This window comes from Lycorma delicatula, chromosome 2 (assembly GCF_047948215.1).
Source record: "Lycorma delicatula isolate Av1 chromosome 2, ASM4794821v1, whole genome shotgun sequence".
NCBI classification, from domain to species: domain Eukaryota; kingdom Metazoa; phylum Arthropoda; class Insecta; order Hemiptera; family Fulgoridae; genus Lycorma; species Lycorma delicatula.
Genome location: NC_134456.1, coordinates 63,837,712 through 63,857,766, shown reverse-complemented (window position 1 = coordinate 63,857,766; position 20,055 = coordinate 63,837,712). Strand labels below are relative to the sequence as shown.

Genomic DNA, 20,055 nt, shown 5'->3' with positions numbered 1-20,055 from the left:
AATATTTATTTTTGTTATTAAAATACAGTTTTTTATTTCATGATTTCATAATTCATACCCCTACGTTGTTTCACAAATTAACTAATTCTGATTATATATACAAAAGATATATTTTGAAAGCAAAAAAACAAATTAGGAAATAAACAGAGAGCGATTCCTGCCAATAATAAAGAAAAAAAAGTTGTAATATACATAAACGTAAAGTAACATTTTTATTTACTGCACATAGCAGTGAACTGCTTGCTGGTCTTAATGTATGGCCAAATTCCTGCTATGAGATGTATTTAACTTTTGAAATGTAATTTATTTCAAATTATTTATAATCTAATGTACTGACTTTTATCATGGCTACTCTTACTTAATGTTTATCACAGTTTGAGCATTGTAAAATGCTCAATTCTCCAGGCATACTGGCAATCAATGTTTAGGAATCAGTATGAATTGTAATATGCCAAAGAGGTGTTGATGCAATGAATGTGTTAAAGAAAATACTATGGGACAAGATATGATATATTTAATAGATACATTTAAGAAAGGAACTTGTTTTTTTTAGACTCTGGTAAATTGTACAATAATATTAAGAAAATAATATATGATTGAATGAAGAAACAGAAACAGTTCAAGGTAATTTTTTTTTTATATCGTACATTTACCTCAAAAAGTTGGTTTGGTTTTACAAATTGCTAAATATTTTTTATTTATAACTCCTATAGATATTCAAAGTTTATGAATATCTAAGTAGATGGAAATTTATAATGTTATAACTATAAAATCATTTTAAATAATATTTGTTAAAAAAAATAAATAATTGATTTACAAATTTTTTTATAATCAATGTATTTAAAATAATCTACTATTACAAATAAACTTAACAAATGTTATTTCTGAATAAAGTAACCTAACCTTTATACAAATTTATTATTAATTCAACTAATAACCCTAACCTTTACACAAAAATATTTTTAATGAACTGAAGCTAATGAATGAAGCAAAGTTTTTGATGACTCATAGACCAGGAATAGTACCGCTGTCGATGGAATCGTCCTTATTATTGTTGGTAATAAGCCACTGTACAAAGCCAATATCCCTTAAAAAGTAAAAAATTACATATTAGAATGAATAAATTAACTATAAATATTACTAAATACTACTGCTATAGCTTTCTCACTAAATAATTAAATATTCATGTTTTATTGTTCCATCAAAAACTACAAAACACATTTCACATTAATAGTTACGAAAATACAGAACACATATGACAAATAAAGCAAAGTTTAAACTGTTCATTAGAATTAATATTAGTATTGTTTAATATTTACATTTGTACTAGAAAAGTTAAATTCAATTTCTAAAAACTTTATAATGTAGAGTATGGTATAACTTAATACTAAGCAATTTATGTTACTTATGACGTTAAATCTAAATGCTTATCAGTAAAGCTGAATATTTATATGAAATGGGATACAATTTTTGAAACAATAATTAAATATAATACATCAATTAAAATTAATATAAAATGCCTAACTATTTTAGAATATCTTTTGCTATGTTACTTTCAAACAACAAACAAAAAACTGTATTCCATTCAAGGCTTACTGGGGAAAGTAAAATGATTTTCATTTGTCTTCTTCACTGAGCATGTACATGTACACAAATCATTATTCTCTGAGAAACTAATCTTTGACTCTTGTAATCTAGATACTTTATAAGTATGACTGTCATAAAAAAATTTGGACCACCTTCTAAAAAATTAACTTGCATTGACTGACATTCCAAAAAAGTTCTAATATCAGGAACAAAGGAATAATATCAAAGGTTCTAATATCAGGAACAATATTGTATCACTTTTAAAGCTGAACAAAATATACAAGATCATCCTATAAAGTAACAACACATGCAGAAGAATTACTACAAGCAAGGAGTATAAAATTAATTTGCAGTAATCACTAAATAATGCATGTAGTAAATAGGAAGTACATTCTCCATATCAAGAACATAATAAGCATTAATCCACAACAGAGCTTTGTAAATAACCTCACAGAAACATGAAACATGTCTTATTGAAAAACCAAGATGATCTTAATTGTATAGATATTTATAATAATTTATAAATTTTAGCATTTAAATAATAATATAAGAATTTAAAAAATATATCCTACTGTCTCCCATATTATATCTTAACTTATTTATTAGTATAAAAAACTGAAAAAAGTGTGTTATACATTAATGTATCAAGCATGTTAATGCAATAGGACAGAGCAAAATAAGAAGCAACAAAAGCCATGTTATTAAATAAAAAAGGGGATAAAAATGTGTATTATCTTACCTGATTTGATTAATTGCTTTGTAAATCGTTCCATAAACTGCTATGATGATCTGAAGAAGTAATATGTTTAATTAACTAACTTATCAGAATATGTTATTAACATATTTTACATATGAATATATTATGTTATTAACAAATCAAAAAAATATTTGAATAGTCATATTAAACACATTACTTACTTAACTCCTACCTAACAGATAGAAAATTTAAAAGACTCGCCATAGATTGTTATAATAAATAAAGATAGAAAGTTAACTGATCAATCACAGACAACAGGAAAACCCTAATAAATATCCCTATAACCCTGTAAATATCAATATTTTATTTTGTCCAGTACTAATAAAACAGTAAAATAAAAAAATACAATAAAAAAGAGAGCTTATTCGTTCCGCATATATGATGTTACTATCAAAAATGTAATTAGATAACTTATAATTTTATAAGCTGTATCACAATAATAATTATACTCCATTCAAAGATCTTGTTCTTGAAACCACTTTTTTCTATTTTGTATTCTTTTGTTTTGAGGGGGTGATAACCTTTCTGATGTTATCCCATTAAATTAAAAAATATATAAAATAAAATTTTATATGATCAAGCATTTCATATGGTTAACACTGATATTTGTCTTTAATTTTAGGAGGATTGGCTGCTATAATCATTAGTATAAAATGTGTGAATGGAGTTAATTCAATGACAAGTAATTAACTATAAAAATGCATATTTAAAGAATATATACAAAAACTAACTATTGCTGAACACAGTCCATGCAGAGCTCACCAGAACAAATGATCTGTAAGAATTAGACCATACATATTCAACTGAATAGTTAAAAATCTATTTTTATAAATATATTTGAGCACAGAATAAATCTGTGAAAATGACATTAATTATTCCGTTCAGAAACATCATGAACATTATAAATTAACAGAACATATTTTTCTTGCATAATCTTTTTAAAAATATAATTGTTGCTAATAAACTTCTTTCTATTAAATACTACGGATGCTTAAATATAGGTATAGTAAATTGAATTGTTTTTAAGCAATATGCTACTTAACTGCAATGTATGGTAATTCAGTAACCACAAAACTTATAAAATATGCTGTTAAATAAAAACCAGAATGCATCTTCCTAAACTGTGCAATAATAATAAAACTTTTTTTTAACAGAGTAAATGGCATACACACTGAAATGTTTAATTATTCAATTTAAAGTACTTTTATAAACATAAGATTTGGCCAGAATAGTATTTGGTTATTACCTGCTATGGATTTTTTATTCTGTTGTCATTTAATAAATTCTACACATGACTGAAGCAGTAAAAAATTTATAAATACAACTTTTATTTGATGTCAGAGCAAATATTGCAGAGGGATGAATATTGTCATTTGTTTAAAATCAATACTTGAGAGTTTAGACTCCCTAACTGAGCTTCCAATATTTCTCAACTGAAATGGTGGTAAACATCTCAAGTCAAAATAATACCAAAACAAGGCTTATGGTAAGCATAACACGATTATTTACTAAATACATGCATGCATTGGACTAGAACTAATAGTAGTGTATCACTTGATTTGAAATTATAATGTCATTTATGAATAATCTTTTTAGTGTTTTACATTTCTTTTATTTCAAATGTGTTTTCATTTTTTTTAAATGTTACACAGAGATTACATAGTATTACACTTTCTGTGAAAATACAGAAGATAACGTTTTACTGATTTAGTTACCACAAAAACTTTTGCCTCCATTAAATTGATTATCGTAAAGAACTGCATTGATCTAAATCCAACTTCCAAGTTTACACTAAAAAGTATCTACCTTTTAAAAAAATAATAAATAAATAATTGCTTCTTTTTAGAAAGAAAGAAAATTCATACATCCAATGTTAATGTTTCTATGTTAAAATAATATATTAACTATGAATGTATAAATAATTAATTAGAGGTGTAAAAAATTACTTCTTTTATTGCATTCCATAATAATAAATAGTAGTTTGTTTTATGTTTTCAGTAAAACACAAAAATTAGTAGAAGTCTACTTTTATGAGCGTTTGGTAAAAGTTCAAGGTCTCCATAGTTAATGTTTCTGGAATCTGACTCGATTACAACCTCCTGTTATTTCTGGTAAAAAAGCCTCCATTCTATTATTTTTTTAATTGAATAAGAGAGACCTAAAAATTTCACAAGCGCAAAAATATTTCACAACGTATGAAAAAAATTTTTATTGTTAATACTTACTTCTTTGTGAAATCTCTTTTAATTTTTGATATGAACATAAATCCTGTAATCTTCCTTCAAGATACAAATTAGAAACCTTATCGACTAATTCCAGTGGAGCAGTCCAAATCTCTTGCTCTAACTGATCTTCTATCAAGTTTGATAAATCACTCAGATCTATATGATTTAATAGAGATTCACCTAAACATTTGATTGCCAATCTTAAATATAATAAAATAAAAGCAGAAATATACCAACCTGTTGGTCTCAACAAAAGAGTTTTGGAAGAAAATTACTTCAAGTAAACTAAAATTCTGTATATGATAAGGCAACATACTTTATAGATGGTAATTCTGTACTGTATACCTCTCATATCTACAAGATTTTAACAGTGAATGTGGATAAAATTCTGAGTAGTAGAAAACATGAGTTAGTAGCAAATTCTGAGTTTTTGTATGCATCATGTCGTTTTCCATTTACATACTTATCTATGAGTAGAAACTCTAATTTATATATTTTACAAAAACATTTTACTAATGTTAAAAGAGCTGGTTTTGTGAGTTCATCCTACAATCTATTCATTACTGAAATTTTGAATTTATTTAACAGTTTAAAATGAAGTGAGATTTCCTTTTTGCAGCTTTAATGATAAAATGTGGACTACACAATAAAAACATTGCATTTAATAACTTGTTTTCTAAAAAAGGCTAATGAAAATGTTTTCTGAAAGAAAGATAATAAAGTAATCACTTTTACATAATTGATCAGTAGTAATAGTCTATACATATCGTCATTCTCTGGTCTGACAATTCACCTGAGGTTGTAAAATTTCCCAATTCTTAAGTCACATGCATATATTAAAGTGAATATACATATATTCATATACATCTTTGAAATATATGAAAAACATATTTCAGGTACACTTTATTGATTTTTTTTTGTGCTGGTATCCACAGATACTGACCACATGGATACGTGGGTTTTACAGTTCATAAATGTTAGTTCATTATTACTCAACTAACCGCTAAAGAACAAAAACTTAAAATTAAAAAATGTTAGTGAGGTATGTTAGTGAAAATGTTAGAAAGGAAACATCCAAAAGCAAAGCAAGAAAAGAGTAAAATAAAAATAAGATAACAACATTTAAAGATTACATTGAAAGCATTAACAATTATCAGCAAAACAATAAAAAAGAGCGTACAAGTACCCAAATGTATGGCAATGTAAATGCTATATATAAAATATAAAGCCATAATCCTTTTAACAATAGTACTAAATGAAGTTATAGAGTTCTTTGTCATTCATAAAATGTTCAGTGAATTATAATTAAAAATGAAGTTTGCCTATCAGTACAACTAAATTTTCATATGTGACCTGACATAGAAAGATAGAAAAGTTCAAGCCCAAACTAGTATCACCAACCAATGGTTGCTGTAACACTTAAAAAAAAAGAATCAAGAAACAGAACTATTATCAAAATGAATTATCACAAACGTATTAAAATGAGTTGATTAATTTTTACACAGTTATAGTGAAACTGAGCTGCTCTTGTTTTGGTACAATAAAAGTCTGTATTGTTACAAACATATCTATTGCACCTCAAAATTTTAACAAAATTAAATTTCCTACAAAAAAAATAGTTATTTTTTCAATGTAAAAAATGTTGACTGTTCAAAGTTTTTCTTTTGATTAGTTTTTTCTTAAATTTATTCTTTTAAAATTCTAAAACATTTGATAAAAAAGTAAAATATTAATCAAGTAAATAAATAAAATTTAATTTGCACATCTCATTATATATATATATATATATATATATATATATATATATATATATATATATATATATATATATATATATATAGGGCTTTCATATGTTTATTTATATATAAATAAAATGATAATTCCTCTTAGAAAAAAATACATAAAATCATTATTTGTACTAACTCATCTAAAAATAGAAAAAAATGAATGTGATAGCGCTTTTTTTTTAAAAACAACAAAATATTATTTATATTTATTTACTATATAAAATAAATTACATAATACTTAAGAATTTAACTTAAACAAATGAGAGTAATTTAAACTTATAAAAATATAAAATACTAGTTTTCACTTATTGATCATAATGAATTTTAATAAACAGATAAATCATCATTTCCAATTCATGTCTAGTTCTGTAGAAAAAATTATAATTTTATCTACATAACTTTTTTACCATTGTTTCAAATTCCAATTTTAGCAGGCTTTTATAATTATATGTTCTTAAATAAATCTAAATATTCTGCTAAAATCACTGCAGTCTGTTAGTGGAATTAGAAACTACTATTTCAGAATACATTTCTATTTTGTACAAGTTTGAATGCAAATAGTATTTATTTACTAACTTTTCACCATTATTTCATTTCCAGTACTGTTTATTTCATTGTATACCATTTTTCTAGAACATGGGATTTGAATTGGTATTACTACCCATTATACAAATTATTTATATAAATTGTAAGTAGCAGTGGCAGCTTATAGCTAAAATTAGTGGGGGTGCTGCTCCAGAAAATTTTTTTCTGGGCTTTTCAAGGCCATGGTTAAAGTTATCTGTAAAGTAAAAGAACCAAAAAAAATGAATCAGATAATAGCTGGAAGCAGGATAATAATCTAATTCTACACTTTTTGTCAAATTCAAGAATATGGTACATAGTATTTAAGCACAACACACGTGGAGTAAAAAAAAACAACTACCTTCCACTAACATGCCAGGGTCGGCACTGCAGGAGCAACAGTGTTCTCTCTCCCTTGCAGCCTCACATGCAGCTTCCTATGTTGGTATGTGCACAACAGCCAAACACACCCCACTGCAACTGTGAAGCGCACAGTTCCATAAAAAGATTTTTGTACCTTTTCCATAAACTGAGAGATGACTACTGACATTAAGCTAAGGATTATATAAAGAAAGAATTAAAGAAAAAAGAATTTATTATATTAAATGTTATCGATAATATCAAGTGGAAGTGGAAGGGGTGCTGCATTTTCAAATTGCCTTTACACGAGCCGCCACTGGTAAATAGCATCAACTGCTACATCAGTCGCTGCAAATTGTAGCTTCAACTGCTTTGGTTATCATGATTACTAAATGTCAATAAATAATGACACTAAATACAGCAACTATGGAACTTAACTTCAGTGATCTATGGGGTTTATTAAACGCTGGTTTTTCCATTGACACTTTTTGTCCACAAATATACTTCACATCCTTCAATTTCCTGAATGCAATTATGTTTTAAATTCCAGGGTCCTGAAGTTTACCACCTGACCTTTATTGTATTTTAGAAAGTGCATGTTTATTTTATATTGCAGAAAGGAAATAAAATTTCTAATAAATTCACAGGTAATACCCACAAAAAATGCAGTAGTTTCAATAACTGTCATTCCTTTGGTCTCAAAAACATGGTCAGTTTTCATCCGTGAAGCCTAAACTAATTGCCGTAGAATTTTTATAAGAAAGAAGGAATTGAAAAGAGACAAATAACACAACAAAAAGGGTGATGAATATTAAATCACAGGTTTTTCTTAAGATTAATGTAGTACAAGAGGAGATGATGTAAAAGGTTTCTGAAGCAGACAAGATATGTAAAATTTCAGTGGAGAATTATCTCTTCAGCCACCTTTTTAGTGAAAGATAATATAGGTGAAATCTATCTCAACCCACAATACGTGTATATCCTCTATTGTAATACAGCAATACTCTCATGATATTAGAATCCATACCACTCTTAAGATTTTACGAGTTCACAGTCATTAAAGAACACTGAAACCTACTTACTTAAATTACATTTTAATCAAAATAATTATCAATAACTGATTTTGGGCATGAAACCTGATAGTAGAATAAAACACAAATGTAGCAGCATAACATTATGTGAAGCACGAATGATTATTGTAGTGCTTGAATTAGGATGGTATCTATCCTAATCTCTGAACAAAAAATCTGCTACATTCTTGTCCATGATTGTAAACAGAATCAGAGACAAAGAAGTCCTTGAATGTATAAAACCAGAAATTTCACTCAAGCTTAAAATCACAAGACTTAAACTTACATACTTTGGCCACATCATGCGTGCTAATTGCTTAGAAACTTTGATTATGGTTAGTATGGTTAGTGGAAAAAGAAAAACAGGATGACCACAGATACACTGGCTTGATACTATCAAAAGTGACCAACAGGATAATAGTGCAGCTTAAAGCTGTATGTGACCGACAATCATGGGGAACATTCACCTATGGAATTGCCAAATGTCAAATACAACTGAATGGCTGAACATCATTAATTGATCTATAAACACACTTTATTCTAAAAGTTTAGAAATCAAAATTAACATACACTTAAGTTTTGTTAATTAACTGATAGTAGTAAATTTAAAAAGCTGTTTTAAGAGAGTCATTTATCAAACTGTGTAAATGAATCTATTGACTCTGCTTACCCAAAAAGCCAAAAATCACAAGCCAAATGTAAAATGTTATGTATAGTTTCAATTACCTTCATTTTTAAAAATAGAAACAGTGTTGTGTAAAAGAGATCCTTCTATATTTCCTGCTTGTACTCTTGATTTTACAACATCAAATGGAAAAATAGCTGTCCAGAGGCATAATCCACCTACTGCCCCTGCAACCATTGTAGTTATTGGCCCTAAAAGTTTAAACATCAAATTTAAAAATAATTTCAATTGCATTTAATTTGAATGTGTCAATCCATTGTCACATTCAATAAAATTGTCATTTCCTATAAATTAATCTACTTGAAACCATCCAGTTTCTTGCTAAACTATGTTTTTTCACAAAAATATTTGTTATTCTAACATAAATATGTTTAAAACTCATTTCAATAAAACTTCATCAACGAACAGTATCTATATTTATAATGCAATATAGAGCAGTGTTATTTTATTATAAAAAACATGAGATACTTCATAAAAAGCAAAAATATTGCTATTAAATTTAAAAAAAAATTATAGTTATTGATATTTAAAAATATAAATAAACTACATTTAAAATATTTACATAATACTACAAACATTTTATGCTGTGATAATAAATTACAGTATGTATGTTCTTAAACTTGGTTATAGATGGTATATTATTCATAAATAATAAAAGAAATTAAAGAAAACACAAATTTTCATAACACAGAAAATGACTTGTCTGACATGAAACACCTCAAGTCAGAACACTATATGAAAAATTAATAGGGAAAACTAATCACAAAGAAAGATACCTGAATCATTTTTAACAATTTAAGCACACCTTTAATTTTAATCTATCATTCAAATTATAATTATCACAACATTAAAATTCCCTATACTTCCAATTAAAACAGATGGCTAGATATGCCCGATTACTAAATTTTAGTAAATTAAGCCTCATTATTAGTATCACAGTGAAATCACAACATTTAAAAATTTATTATTTCTTTAATTATACGAAAATACACCACCTCTAGATATTGCTCACCCTACTTCCCTTTTAACTATGTCAAACCGAAGTATACTGATATAGAATATTGAATATGTTCAATACAGCAAAGTGCTTTTGGCTGCTTTAAGAATCACTTAAAGGTATGACAATAAGTTTTTCCATTCAATTTTGTTTTCTCTTTCTTTTGAGTTCAAATACAGGTGTGAACAATTTGAAATTAAGGCAGTTACTGTAACTGGGATTATCCAGTAGTAACATTCCCTGAAATTGCCTTCATTTAATTTTCCTTTTGTCACATAAATCATATTTCAGATTAAACCTCTCTGAAGTGAATATTTCACACACATACAACTAATAAAATATAGATAATTAGTATCATAAAAAAACAGTAATAATAGTATATACCCAAATCAGTTACATATTCCATTGATTATAAAAAAAATTGTTCTAATAACATTGGCATCAAAAAATTGTAAATATCTTAATTAGTATGCAGAGCACAGATCCTCCAGTCTGAAAGGAAATAAAAAAAGTTACGTATTCATAAAACATTAAATTTAAGAAACATTGGTGAGGAACTCATCAACACCATAAGGATATAAATTTGATAAAATATCCACTAATTAGTCTACATTCATGCAGTTTTTTTACAGTTGTTATTTCATATCACATTAAATGTTCTTATCTCCATGTAGTATGGTTTTCTTTCTAAGTAATATCACATTGTGTAGGGAACTGCTTAGTATCTTTTGTGTTATATTGATGCACAGCTTTCTGAACATAAAAAGTTCTATGGTAAGAAACTAAAAATGTACAAAACATACCACTCTCCAATTATTAACCTGACTCAGAAAAGATCTTTAAACTAGTTCAACTAGGCAAGCAATATTAAGCTAGGGACAAATAAATAATTCTGTTATACTTTGAGCCATTCTAGTTTTTGAAAAACTGAAAATTAAGGTAAATAGCCCTGCGATATGTTACAAGTGTATGCAGAACATAACAACTGCTGAAACAATAAATCAATAGAAAATTCAGGCCTGCAGAAATAATTAAGTATCTAGAGTCATTAACATCGAATCGATTAAAAAACGTTCCAGTCAATAAGAGATCAAAATTTCACTTGTTTAAAAAATCTGAACAAGAATTTGATATTTTTTCATCTATCATCTAGCTCATTTCATTTCATACGCAAATAGAGCTCAGACAAGTACAGAAAATAAAAAATTAATTTTAAAAAACTATATTTTTTAGTTATTTATAAAAACTACTTACCACACTCTTCTTTACTGTATCCTGCAGGGGTAAGCAAATAGCGAGTACCCTCATAACCTCCAAAAAAAAGGAAATATCCTGGCATTTCACGAGCAAAAGTTGGAACTAATCCACGAAATAATCCCTGAACTCCTTCAGTTTGTAATATTCTATGAGTTAGTTGAAATGCAGTTTTCCTTTTCTGTACATAAAGTTAATTTTAATTTAATTTATGAATAATTAAAAAAAGTCATTTATTCTGGAAAGAAGAATAAGAAAACGTTTGTGTTAAGGATCATAAAGAATACATAGAACATTTTGCAAAACAAAATTATTTGAGTTATGCATAAAAATATAATGTGAACAGTATTTTTTTTTTATATAAATAGCAGTATTGTTCATAAAAAAATTAAAGAAATAATGCTACTTGTGAATCACTCCTGTATAATAATGTTACCTGTTAATTCATATAACATATATTTAATGAGTAAAGGAGTGTTAGAAAGAAAGTTCCAGCATGAAGTTATACCTTTTAGTGGAATTCTGCAGCATTATCTATGGCAACTTGATAAAGAGAGAGAATGTTATTTATATTATTAAAAATGTTATAATATATATATATATATAACTAGTTTTCTATTTTTTCCTACAATTAATTAATATTAGTAGTGAATTTTTACACTTAGTATTAAATATTAATACCATTACTAACTGATAATTTTACATTTGAACATCTCATGGAGTAACAACTAAATTTTAATTAAAGGTCTCTTTTAGAATGATTCCGATCCCAGACGTAACCTCATCATCTACACATTATATCAAATAGATTGGATTTTTATCTAATATAATACAATCAATAGATAAAGAAACACATTTTATCTAATTCTATTCAAAAGTTACATTAAATAATAACAAAATATCATAATCATCCTCCTTAAAAATCCAATATGTGTTCATCAGAAATAATAAATAGTCATTGAAAATGGAGAGAACCTACTACTACCTGTGTTTTCCATATATTTACAAACCCTTCGACAGGTAAAGAATAAAACCAACATTCTGGTTCTTATATAATAGTCAACTCATAAAAAAAAAAACAGTATCATTTCTTTACTTTATATGAACCATAAAAACTACAGTGATCAAAAATTTAATACTTCTAAAATGTTTTAGAAAATCACATTTATTTTTTAATATAGTACTAGAGTTTTAAGTACCATTGTGTGGCGATGTTAATACCATTGACTGCTAAATATTTAGTAATAACATGTTCTTTTACATCAATATAAAAATGGATCCCCTTTTCCTCTCCTTTTTAGAAGTACTTTTGGCATTTACAACTTTACATGTAAATTTTATACACACTAATGTTCTGAATTTCAATTTCTCAAGTATTTTTTTGAGTAATAAGGTAAAGATATTCTGTATGATACACAGTAAAAAGAGGGTATGATTCATCCAACTCTGTTTTATAATAAGTGTGCAGATATAAATCTGTATGCAGATACAAAAATCCATTCCAAGTAAATATAATCAACAGTGTTTTCTACAATTATTTAACAAAGAAAACAATAAATAATATGCTGAAGATAGTGGTGTTCTAATGCTGTGAAAAGCTCAAAGCATGGAATAATATAGAATGGGAATTTGTTTTGTAAAGAATGAAAAATGTAATGACCACCCAGGATTCAAACCTGGGACCTTCCAGATGAAAGGCTGATAAGCTACCACTCTGCCATGGAAGTTGGTACTTAATTTCAGCATTCAAGAAAAAGGTAATTACAAAAGACAATTCTTGATTACTTAGTTTCTTCTGTTCTATTAAGTAGTGAACCGTAGTTTGCAATATGTAAATCATGCTGGGGGCAGTATATACTGTATATACTTTTTTTTTTTTTTAATTTAGCATTTGACTATATTATTTTTTACACTGTTTTCCAATTATAATACTATATACTGGGTAAATGAATAAACAGTCATTTGGCAAGCGAATCAAAACAAAGAAATCAATCAGGCTATTAAGAAATTTACTTTTAATGAGACTGAACAATCCTCATTTTAGGTCTTTCTTGCACAAAGAAAGATTTTTCCTTTTTTGTAATCAAACATTGGCTTTATACTAATTAAATTTTGGCCAAGTTAAATGAATTAGATGTGTCATTTATTTAAACCACTACAAATAAAATTAAATATACTTATTATTAAATAACTTTATTCGTTTTAATTTGCTTTGGTGTAATAGCTGAAATAACAACATTTTTTTTATTTTTATCTTATCTTGCTAATTAAAAGAATATAAATAATATAATTAAATTATGCATATCAACACTAATCATTTGTATCGAAATCTTCAGACATATTAAATCTTTAGATAACTAAAAGTTATATAACTTTATTCAGTCAACTACTACATTAAATAATAAAAATTTATAATAGTATTTTTGTTCAATGTATTTTATTATCAATATATATATATATATATATATATATATAAACTGAATTAATAATTTGACTTTGGATTTTTATCTTATCTTTTAACAATAATATTTCTATATATATATATTATATATATTGTTTTTAATAATGGTATATGTAGAATTTAAATTATGCAGTATTTTAGCAGCTTATTTATAAACTGCACTGTAGATTTTTCTGTTCTGCTGCACTGAAAGATTTCTTCATGGTCTGGCTCTTCTGAATACTAAAAGAGGGATTGGGCTTATTGTAGAGAAAGAGTGTGTGTGTGTGTGTTCTGTTCAATTATTAGGATTAATTGGATGTTCATTTATTAAAATCTAAATAAATTTCTCTAAATATATATATATTACAAGCATGCAATATAAATGTGAAATATAATATTTATTATGAACTATTAAACAAACATTTTTATGCTGTTTCATTAAGCAGTGTATACCTATGAATGTATTATGCTGCAAAGATTGATAAGAATATTATAATAATTGTATACAATTATAAATAATTTCTTAATTAAAATAGAAAAATGAGTGTTCAGAAAACTAATCAATCTAACTCTAACTGTCTTATCAAAATAGCATTGTTTTTTGACACATGGAAAATATGTAATGCAAAATGCCTTTTGGGTTGAAAACAGAATTAATGAAAACATTAAACAACAAAAAGTGTTTATTTTTTCCTCGTTATAGAATCTCATCAAACCTACAAAAATATTGAGGAAAAAAGGGAAAAATACAAATTAATGAATAAAATGACAGTGACTTTTAAAAATAAATCAACATTTGAATAATGCACTATATGTGATACAACATTTTTTTTGTTTTTTCTTTTCAAATTCATACAGTTAACATGTACCAGGTGTGTAAATGTGAAACCGGAATTTTTATATAGAAAATACATGTTTATTGTAAGAAAACGATAAAAAATATTTTATTCAAAATATTGTCCATCGCTAGCTATACATTTTTCCCATCTCTCTAACAATCTATGAATGCCACGCCAAAATAACTGTTGCTCTTTTGAGGCAAACCAGTCATCAAGCCATTTTCGTACATTTTCATAAGAAGTGAAGTGCTGCTCAGCAAGTGCGTGTCCCATCGATGCAAATAAACAGCAGTCGGATGGAGCCAAGTCTGTTAAGTAAGCCAAATGTGAAAGTGTTTCCCAACTGAATGCCTCAATTGTTTCCTTGCTGTGTGTGATGGTGCATTATCATGAAGCAAATTCACTTTGTGTTGCCTTTTTTGATATTCTGGTAGTTTTACATGCAATGCTTGACTCAAATCGATCATTTGTTGTCGGTAGCGTTCAATATTAATGGTTTTGCTAGCTTTTAGCACCCCATATTAGATCACACCCTTCTGATCCCACCAAACACAACATGTCTTCTTTCCATAGCGATTTGGCCTTGAAATCAATATTGATGGTTTACCATGAGTTATCCATGATCTTTTACGCTTAGGATTCTTGAAATATATTCACTTTTCATCACCTGTCACAATTCAATGCAGAAATGACTTTCTTTTGTACCTGGTGAGCAGGATTTTGCAAGTGGTTTTTCGGTTTTCTTGCTGTCTTTCATTCAGTTCATGTGGAACCCATTTTCCCATCTTCTGGATCTTTCCCATGGCTTTCAAACATACGTAGACGACTTCTCATGTTACATTTAACTGATCCACGAATTGTTGCTGCATTTGAGCATCATCCTCAACCAACAATGCTTGCAATTCGCTACCTTCAAACTCTTTCGGCGGTCTTCCACCATTCTTTGTTTCTCATGTCAAAATCACCACTTTTGAATTTTTTTTTTTAAACCACTCAAAGCACTGTGGTTTACCAAGAGCATGCTCACCGTAAGCTTCAACAAGCATTTGATCTGATTCTACAGAAGATTTTTTTAAAATGGTAACAGAAAATCAATGCTGTCGGCAAATCGTAATTTGTACAGGTACAAAACTCGACATGTTCAACGCTAATTAAAACTATGCTGTTGTATGAAACTTGTATTGTTGTGAGTTGAATCTTTGTCAGCTGTCAAAAAAAGAAAATGGCACCAATGGTGTGGTTTGACGGTAACTACACTGACAGCTAGGACCATCTATGGGCAAATTCCGGTTTCATATTTACACACCTGGTAAATGCTACGGTACCCAAAAATACACTTAAAATGCAAACACTTTTGTACCCTAAACGACTGAACAGAAACTTTAAAATAAATTTAAGTAAAGGTGAATTAATCAAATGAAGTGAAATGTAAGTTAATTTAATCAAATGAAAACCAAAAATAATTACATAAATACTCCCTTACTTTTATCCTATAACTCATCATTTCAGTCTTATCTGAAGTGGGACGAAAACTTGTAGTTCTCATCTACATTTTTTATAAATTGATAAAACATATAATTAAAAAAAAAACTAAACCTTAATACGATTATACAAAAAATTTTGTATAATACGATTATACAAAAATTAACATCAAAATATCAAATGAGCCTCAGTCACATAATTTTAACTACTCTACGATCAACAGCAAAGTTGAATTACAATGGCTACTGGAAAAATAACACTGGAATTTACATAAATTCAGCATTCTCACCATGAAACTAACAAAAATTAGTGAAATAAGAATGAAATTACTTGGAATAAATTAAAGTAACATTATGATAAAAGAAACATTACAGTGAAATTAGTTTTATTCAGAAAATACTTATAACTTACCATTTTGGAATCATGTCCTGCTAATTCTTGAGCTGCCTGCATTTTGATCTTAATAAGCTCAGTTGGGCAAAGTGTAAATGATGAAAAGAATGCTGCCAAGAATCCAGCTGAGGCATTTGACAGAACACTCAAATCCTGTGCATTCTGTTTAAACCATAAAAGAAAATATGAAAATGGACCAAAAAGTATTATAGCAATAAATAAAACTATTGGGTACTGAGAATGTACTCAAATATTACACTGGGTATTGAGCATGAATTGATTGAATGTAGTTGTCTATGATTAAAAAAAATTACTTTTTATATGTGTCCCTAATTCTATCATTCATAAACAAAAGTGATACTTAAAATATCCATTTCCCAACTGTATAATAGGTTTTCAGATTCAGGTCTGCCTTTCTTTTAATATGGCATGAGATGGAGACCAACTCCTATAATTTTATTATAAATCTTTCTCATAAATAGATTACAAATATACTTTTTTAGTAATAAACATTTTTTTTGTTCGTTTTTTCTGGCTGAAAAACGCTTTGGAGTTATCATCACCCAGACATGACTTATTAGTTGTAATATACAAACAGATGTTACATTTTATGTCTCAATTACAACAATAAAATTTCCAACTGCTATATGGCAATTGGCATGAACAGCTGATAATACACACTGCAGTATAATTGACGGAATAATTGAGTATAAATAGATGGCCCTAAGAAACCATACAACATAAGGATAGAAAATTTTCATCTCCTAGACTAGTTTGAATGTTAGCCTCCAGCTTAAACTCGCAACACATTGCCAGATAACAAATACAATCTACAAGGATGTTGCACACTGTCAGTCAGCAATCACAGTGAGCAAAAACTGGTGCATCTGTTTGAGTGATCAGATATCCATGAGTGAGCCTAGTGTGCCCTATTCACAAATGGCAGATAATAATCTCCTCTTGATGATTATTTCTGCATGAGGAAACAGTATTCTTTATTGGATGAATTTTATTGTTCATGGTAGCATTCTAATCACTTTGCCACTCATCATGAACCAGCCTTTCCAGGAAACAGACAAGATTGTTAGAAGGGACGCGATCAGTGAAAGGAGGCTGGAAACAAGCCTCCTTTGCCATACTATCTGGGCACTCATTCCTGAAATTCCTATATGGCTGGGGATCCAGTAGAAGCTTACTGTTGTATTACATCTAGCCATTTGTGAAATGAGACAATGGATCTCACAGATAATAAGGGTATCTATAGTACACGTCATTAATCACCTGTAGGGCACTCATAGAATCTGAGCAAACAACATGTTGCTATTTCAGGCTAATTACATGTAAGGCCTTATTAATGTCATACAGTTATGCAATGAAAATACTGGTGATGCTGGGAAGGCCAAACATGTATGTTCTGTTGCCAGTAAAGCCACAACCAACAGAATTAACGTTTATAGAGCTGTCTGAATAAACTGTAATCAGGATTCATGTTCATAAACAGATTTAAATACTATCATAACCCATATTTTCACCTTCAAAATTAATAACAACTAACAACAATGTAGAGGATACATGATGAAAGAAATGATTAAACTAACTATTCAAAAAATCCATCCAATCCAAAAGACTGTATTTTTATATCCATGATATACCATGTTTAAAAATACACAGAGCAGTTTTTAAATCAATTTCAGAACAATTTAATTTATGGCAAATGTAATTAAAACTTTCACTAAATTAAGTTAGTCTTCACTCTAAATCACTAAGAAAAAAGAGATTCAGCTTTTTCACAAAATAGAAAAAGTGACAGCTAGTTCAGATTTGAGTTTACAACTTTAATCTTAAATTGAAGGTTACAGTATAATTAAACAATACTATAGTTTTTGTGTCAATCTCAGTGGCGAAACAGTAATGTACCTTTCATCCAGAGGTTCTGGTTTTGAGTCCTGATCAGGCATGACATTTTTGCATATGCTAAAAAAAAATTTCATTCATTATCATCCATTGACAACTGTATAGAGTGCCAGCTGTAATAAAATGGAATATAGAGTTAATTGCTGTTGGCTTTCTCTATTTCAAGTCAGTTATAAACACTCAATCATTATTCTCAGGGTAACAGATTGCAGATATTTAATTGCATGAACAACAAAAAAAGTTTATGTGAATATTGTTCAATTACATGTTTCTGAATAATATGTAAAATGAATAAACAAGGAGGCTAGATATTACAAAACAGCATATAAAATAACAGATAAATATAAATTTAAATTGATGATCGTATCAGTACAATTTGTAAATATCTTTAATCAAAAAGTTATTACTTTACCTATTACCTTCATGAACCAAACAGTTAACAGATTTTCACCTCTTAACTTCTCAGAGAAGAAAATGGTTAAGCAAATTTTTATAGTGTATTAAATAAATTTGCTCTACTAGATGAATTTGTTAACATTCAGCTTAATTCATTTACATTAAGTTATCACATCTCTGAAGTAAATAATATTATTGGAAAGTAATAACAATAAATGTTTCTGGTGACCCAAATAGGCTGAGCCAGTAGGCTTATTTATACTCATTGTTTTTTAAAACAAAAAACACTGAATAGTTTCCTTTGGAGAAATCCTACTACCTATTCTTTAATAATACAATAAATGTTTGAAAAGGATAGAAGATAACAATAATAAATATTAATAGAAGAAAATCTCTCTAGAATTAATAATAAAATTCCTTCAACTTATCTCTAAACAAGAAGAAAAATTAATAATAATAATTATAATGATGAGTCTCACTGGAGTGTTAGTAACAAATGCCATGAATTTCTGACATGCACCATATGCAGCAAACAAGACTGAGTTTTCAGCGACATTGGCAACTAAAGCTGGAACAGTGCCAGCATAAAGACCTCGGCGTACACCCTCACTGACAAGAGTGTGACGCAAGCAGTCCCACATTCCCTTATACAAACAGGGAAAGGTCTGCAGTTTCACCTTCACTGTATCCAAGGGTTGGCCGACATAAACCAATGCCACTGCACCTGTAACAATGAAATTTATTTAAAAAGCGTTTTAATGAACTTGAATAATTAGATATTCAATAGAAATTATAAGCACTAATTAAGGAGATTTAAAACAGTAACAAAACACTATGAGAATATGATAAAAATCAGCTTGCAACCTTCAAACAGTAAATTTATTAAGTGTCTTGTTACTGAATTAAAACATAACTACACTTTTGTCACACAAGTCTTGCAATCCTTGTTTAAACAAAGCATTTATTATTTTTTTTTACTAATTAACTTGGCCAAGGTCATAACAAAAAATGTTCAAATTATAATTATATTTATTATAACAAAATATTTTATTTCAATAAAGTAAAGTAGCCGGACTGTAGTCAAGGAGGAAGATTTCTTAAAAATAACCGATAATGTGGAAAATAATAACATTCTTGAAGATCATCATGATAAATTATGGTATGAAATTATATTGCACAATACATAAAAAATATCATTTTAATACCACTTACAAGTTCTAGAAACATAATTCCAAAAGAACTTTTCAATACTACGATGATGTTCCTTCCATGGCAAATGGCAGATGGGTTGTTTTTTTTTTT

General features: G+C 27.9%; 1 protein-coding gene across 3 annotated transcripts in view; it reads right to left on the bottom strand.

Moving 5' to 3' along the window:
* Positions 1-806: 806 nt before the first annotated feature.
* The window catches only part of LOC142318857 (mitochondrial ornithine transporter 1), a 34,520-nt gene continuing 15,271 nt past the window's right edge, over positions 807-20,055 (bottom strand). The window contains exons 2-8 of one of the 3 annotated variants that reach the window (XM_075355422.1): positions 19,233-19,477; positions 16,462-16,605; positions 11,287-11,467; positions 9,077-9,226; positions 4,570-4,749; positions 2,327-2,376; positions 808-1,087 (exon numbers count right to left, since the gene is read on the bottom strand). In XM_075355422.1, the coding sequence (XP_075211537.1) occupies positions 2,336-2,376; positions 4,570-4,749; positions 9,077-9,226; positions 11,287-11,467; positions 16,462-16,605; positions 19,233-19,477 (941 nt within the window). In that variant the 3' untranslated portion in view covers positions 808-1,087; positions 2,327-2,335. Of the gene's footprint in view, positions 1,088-2,326; positions 2,377-4,569; positions 4,750-9,076; positions 9,227-11,286; positions 11,468-16,461; positions 16,606-19,232; positions 19,478-20,055 lie in introns of all 3 variants that reach the window. The other 2 variants (XM_075355421.1, XM_075355423.1) reach the window with 2 other exon arrangements.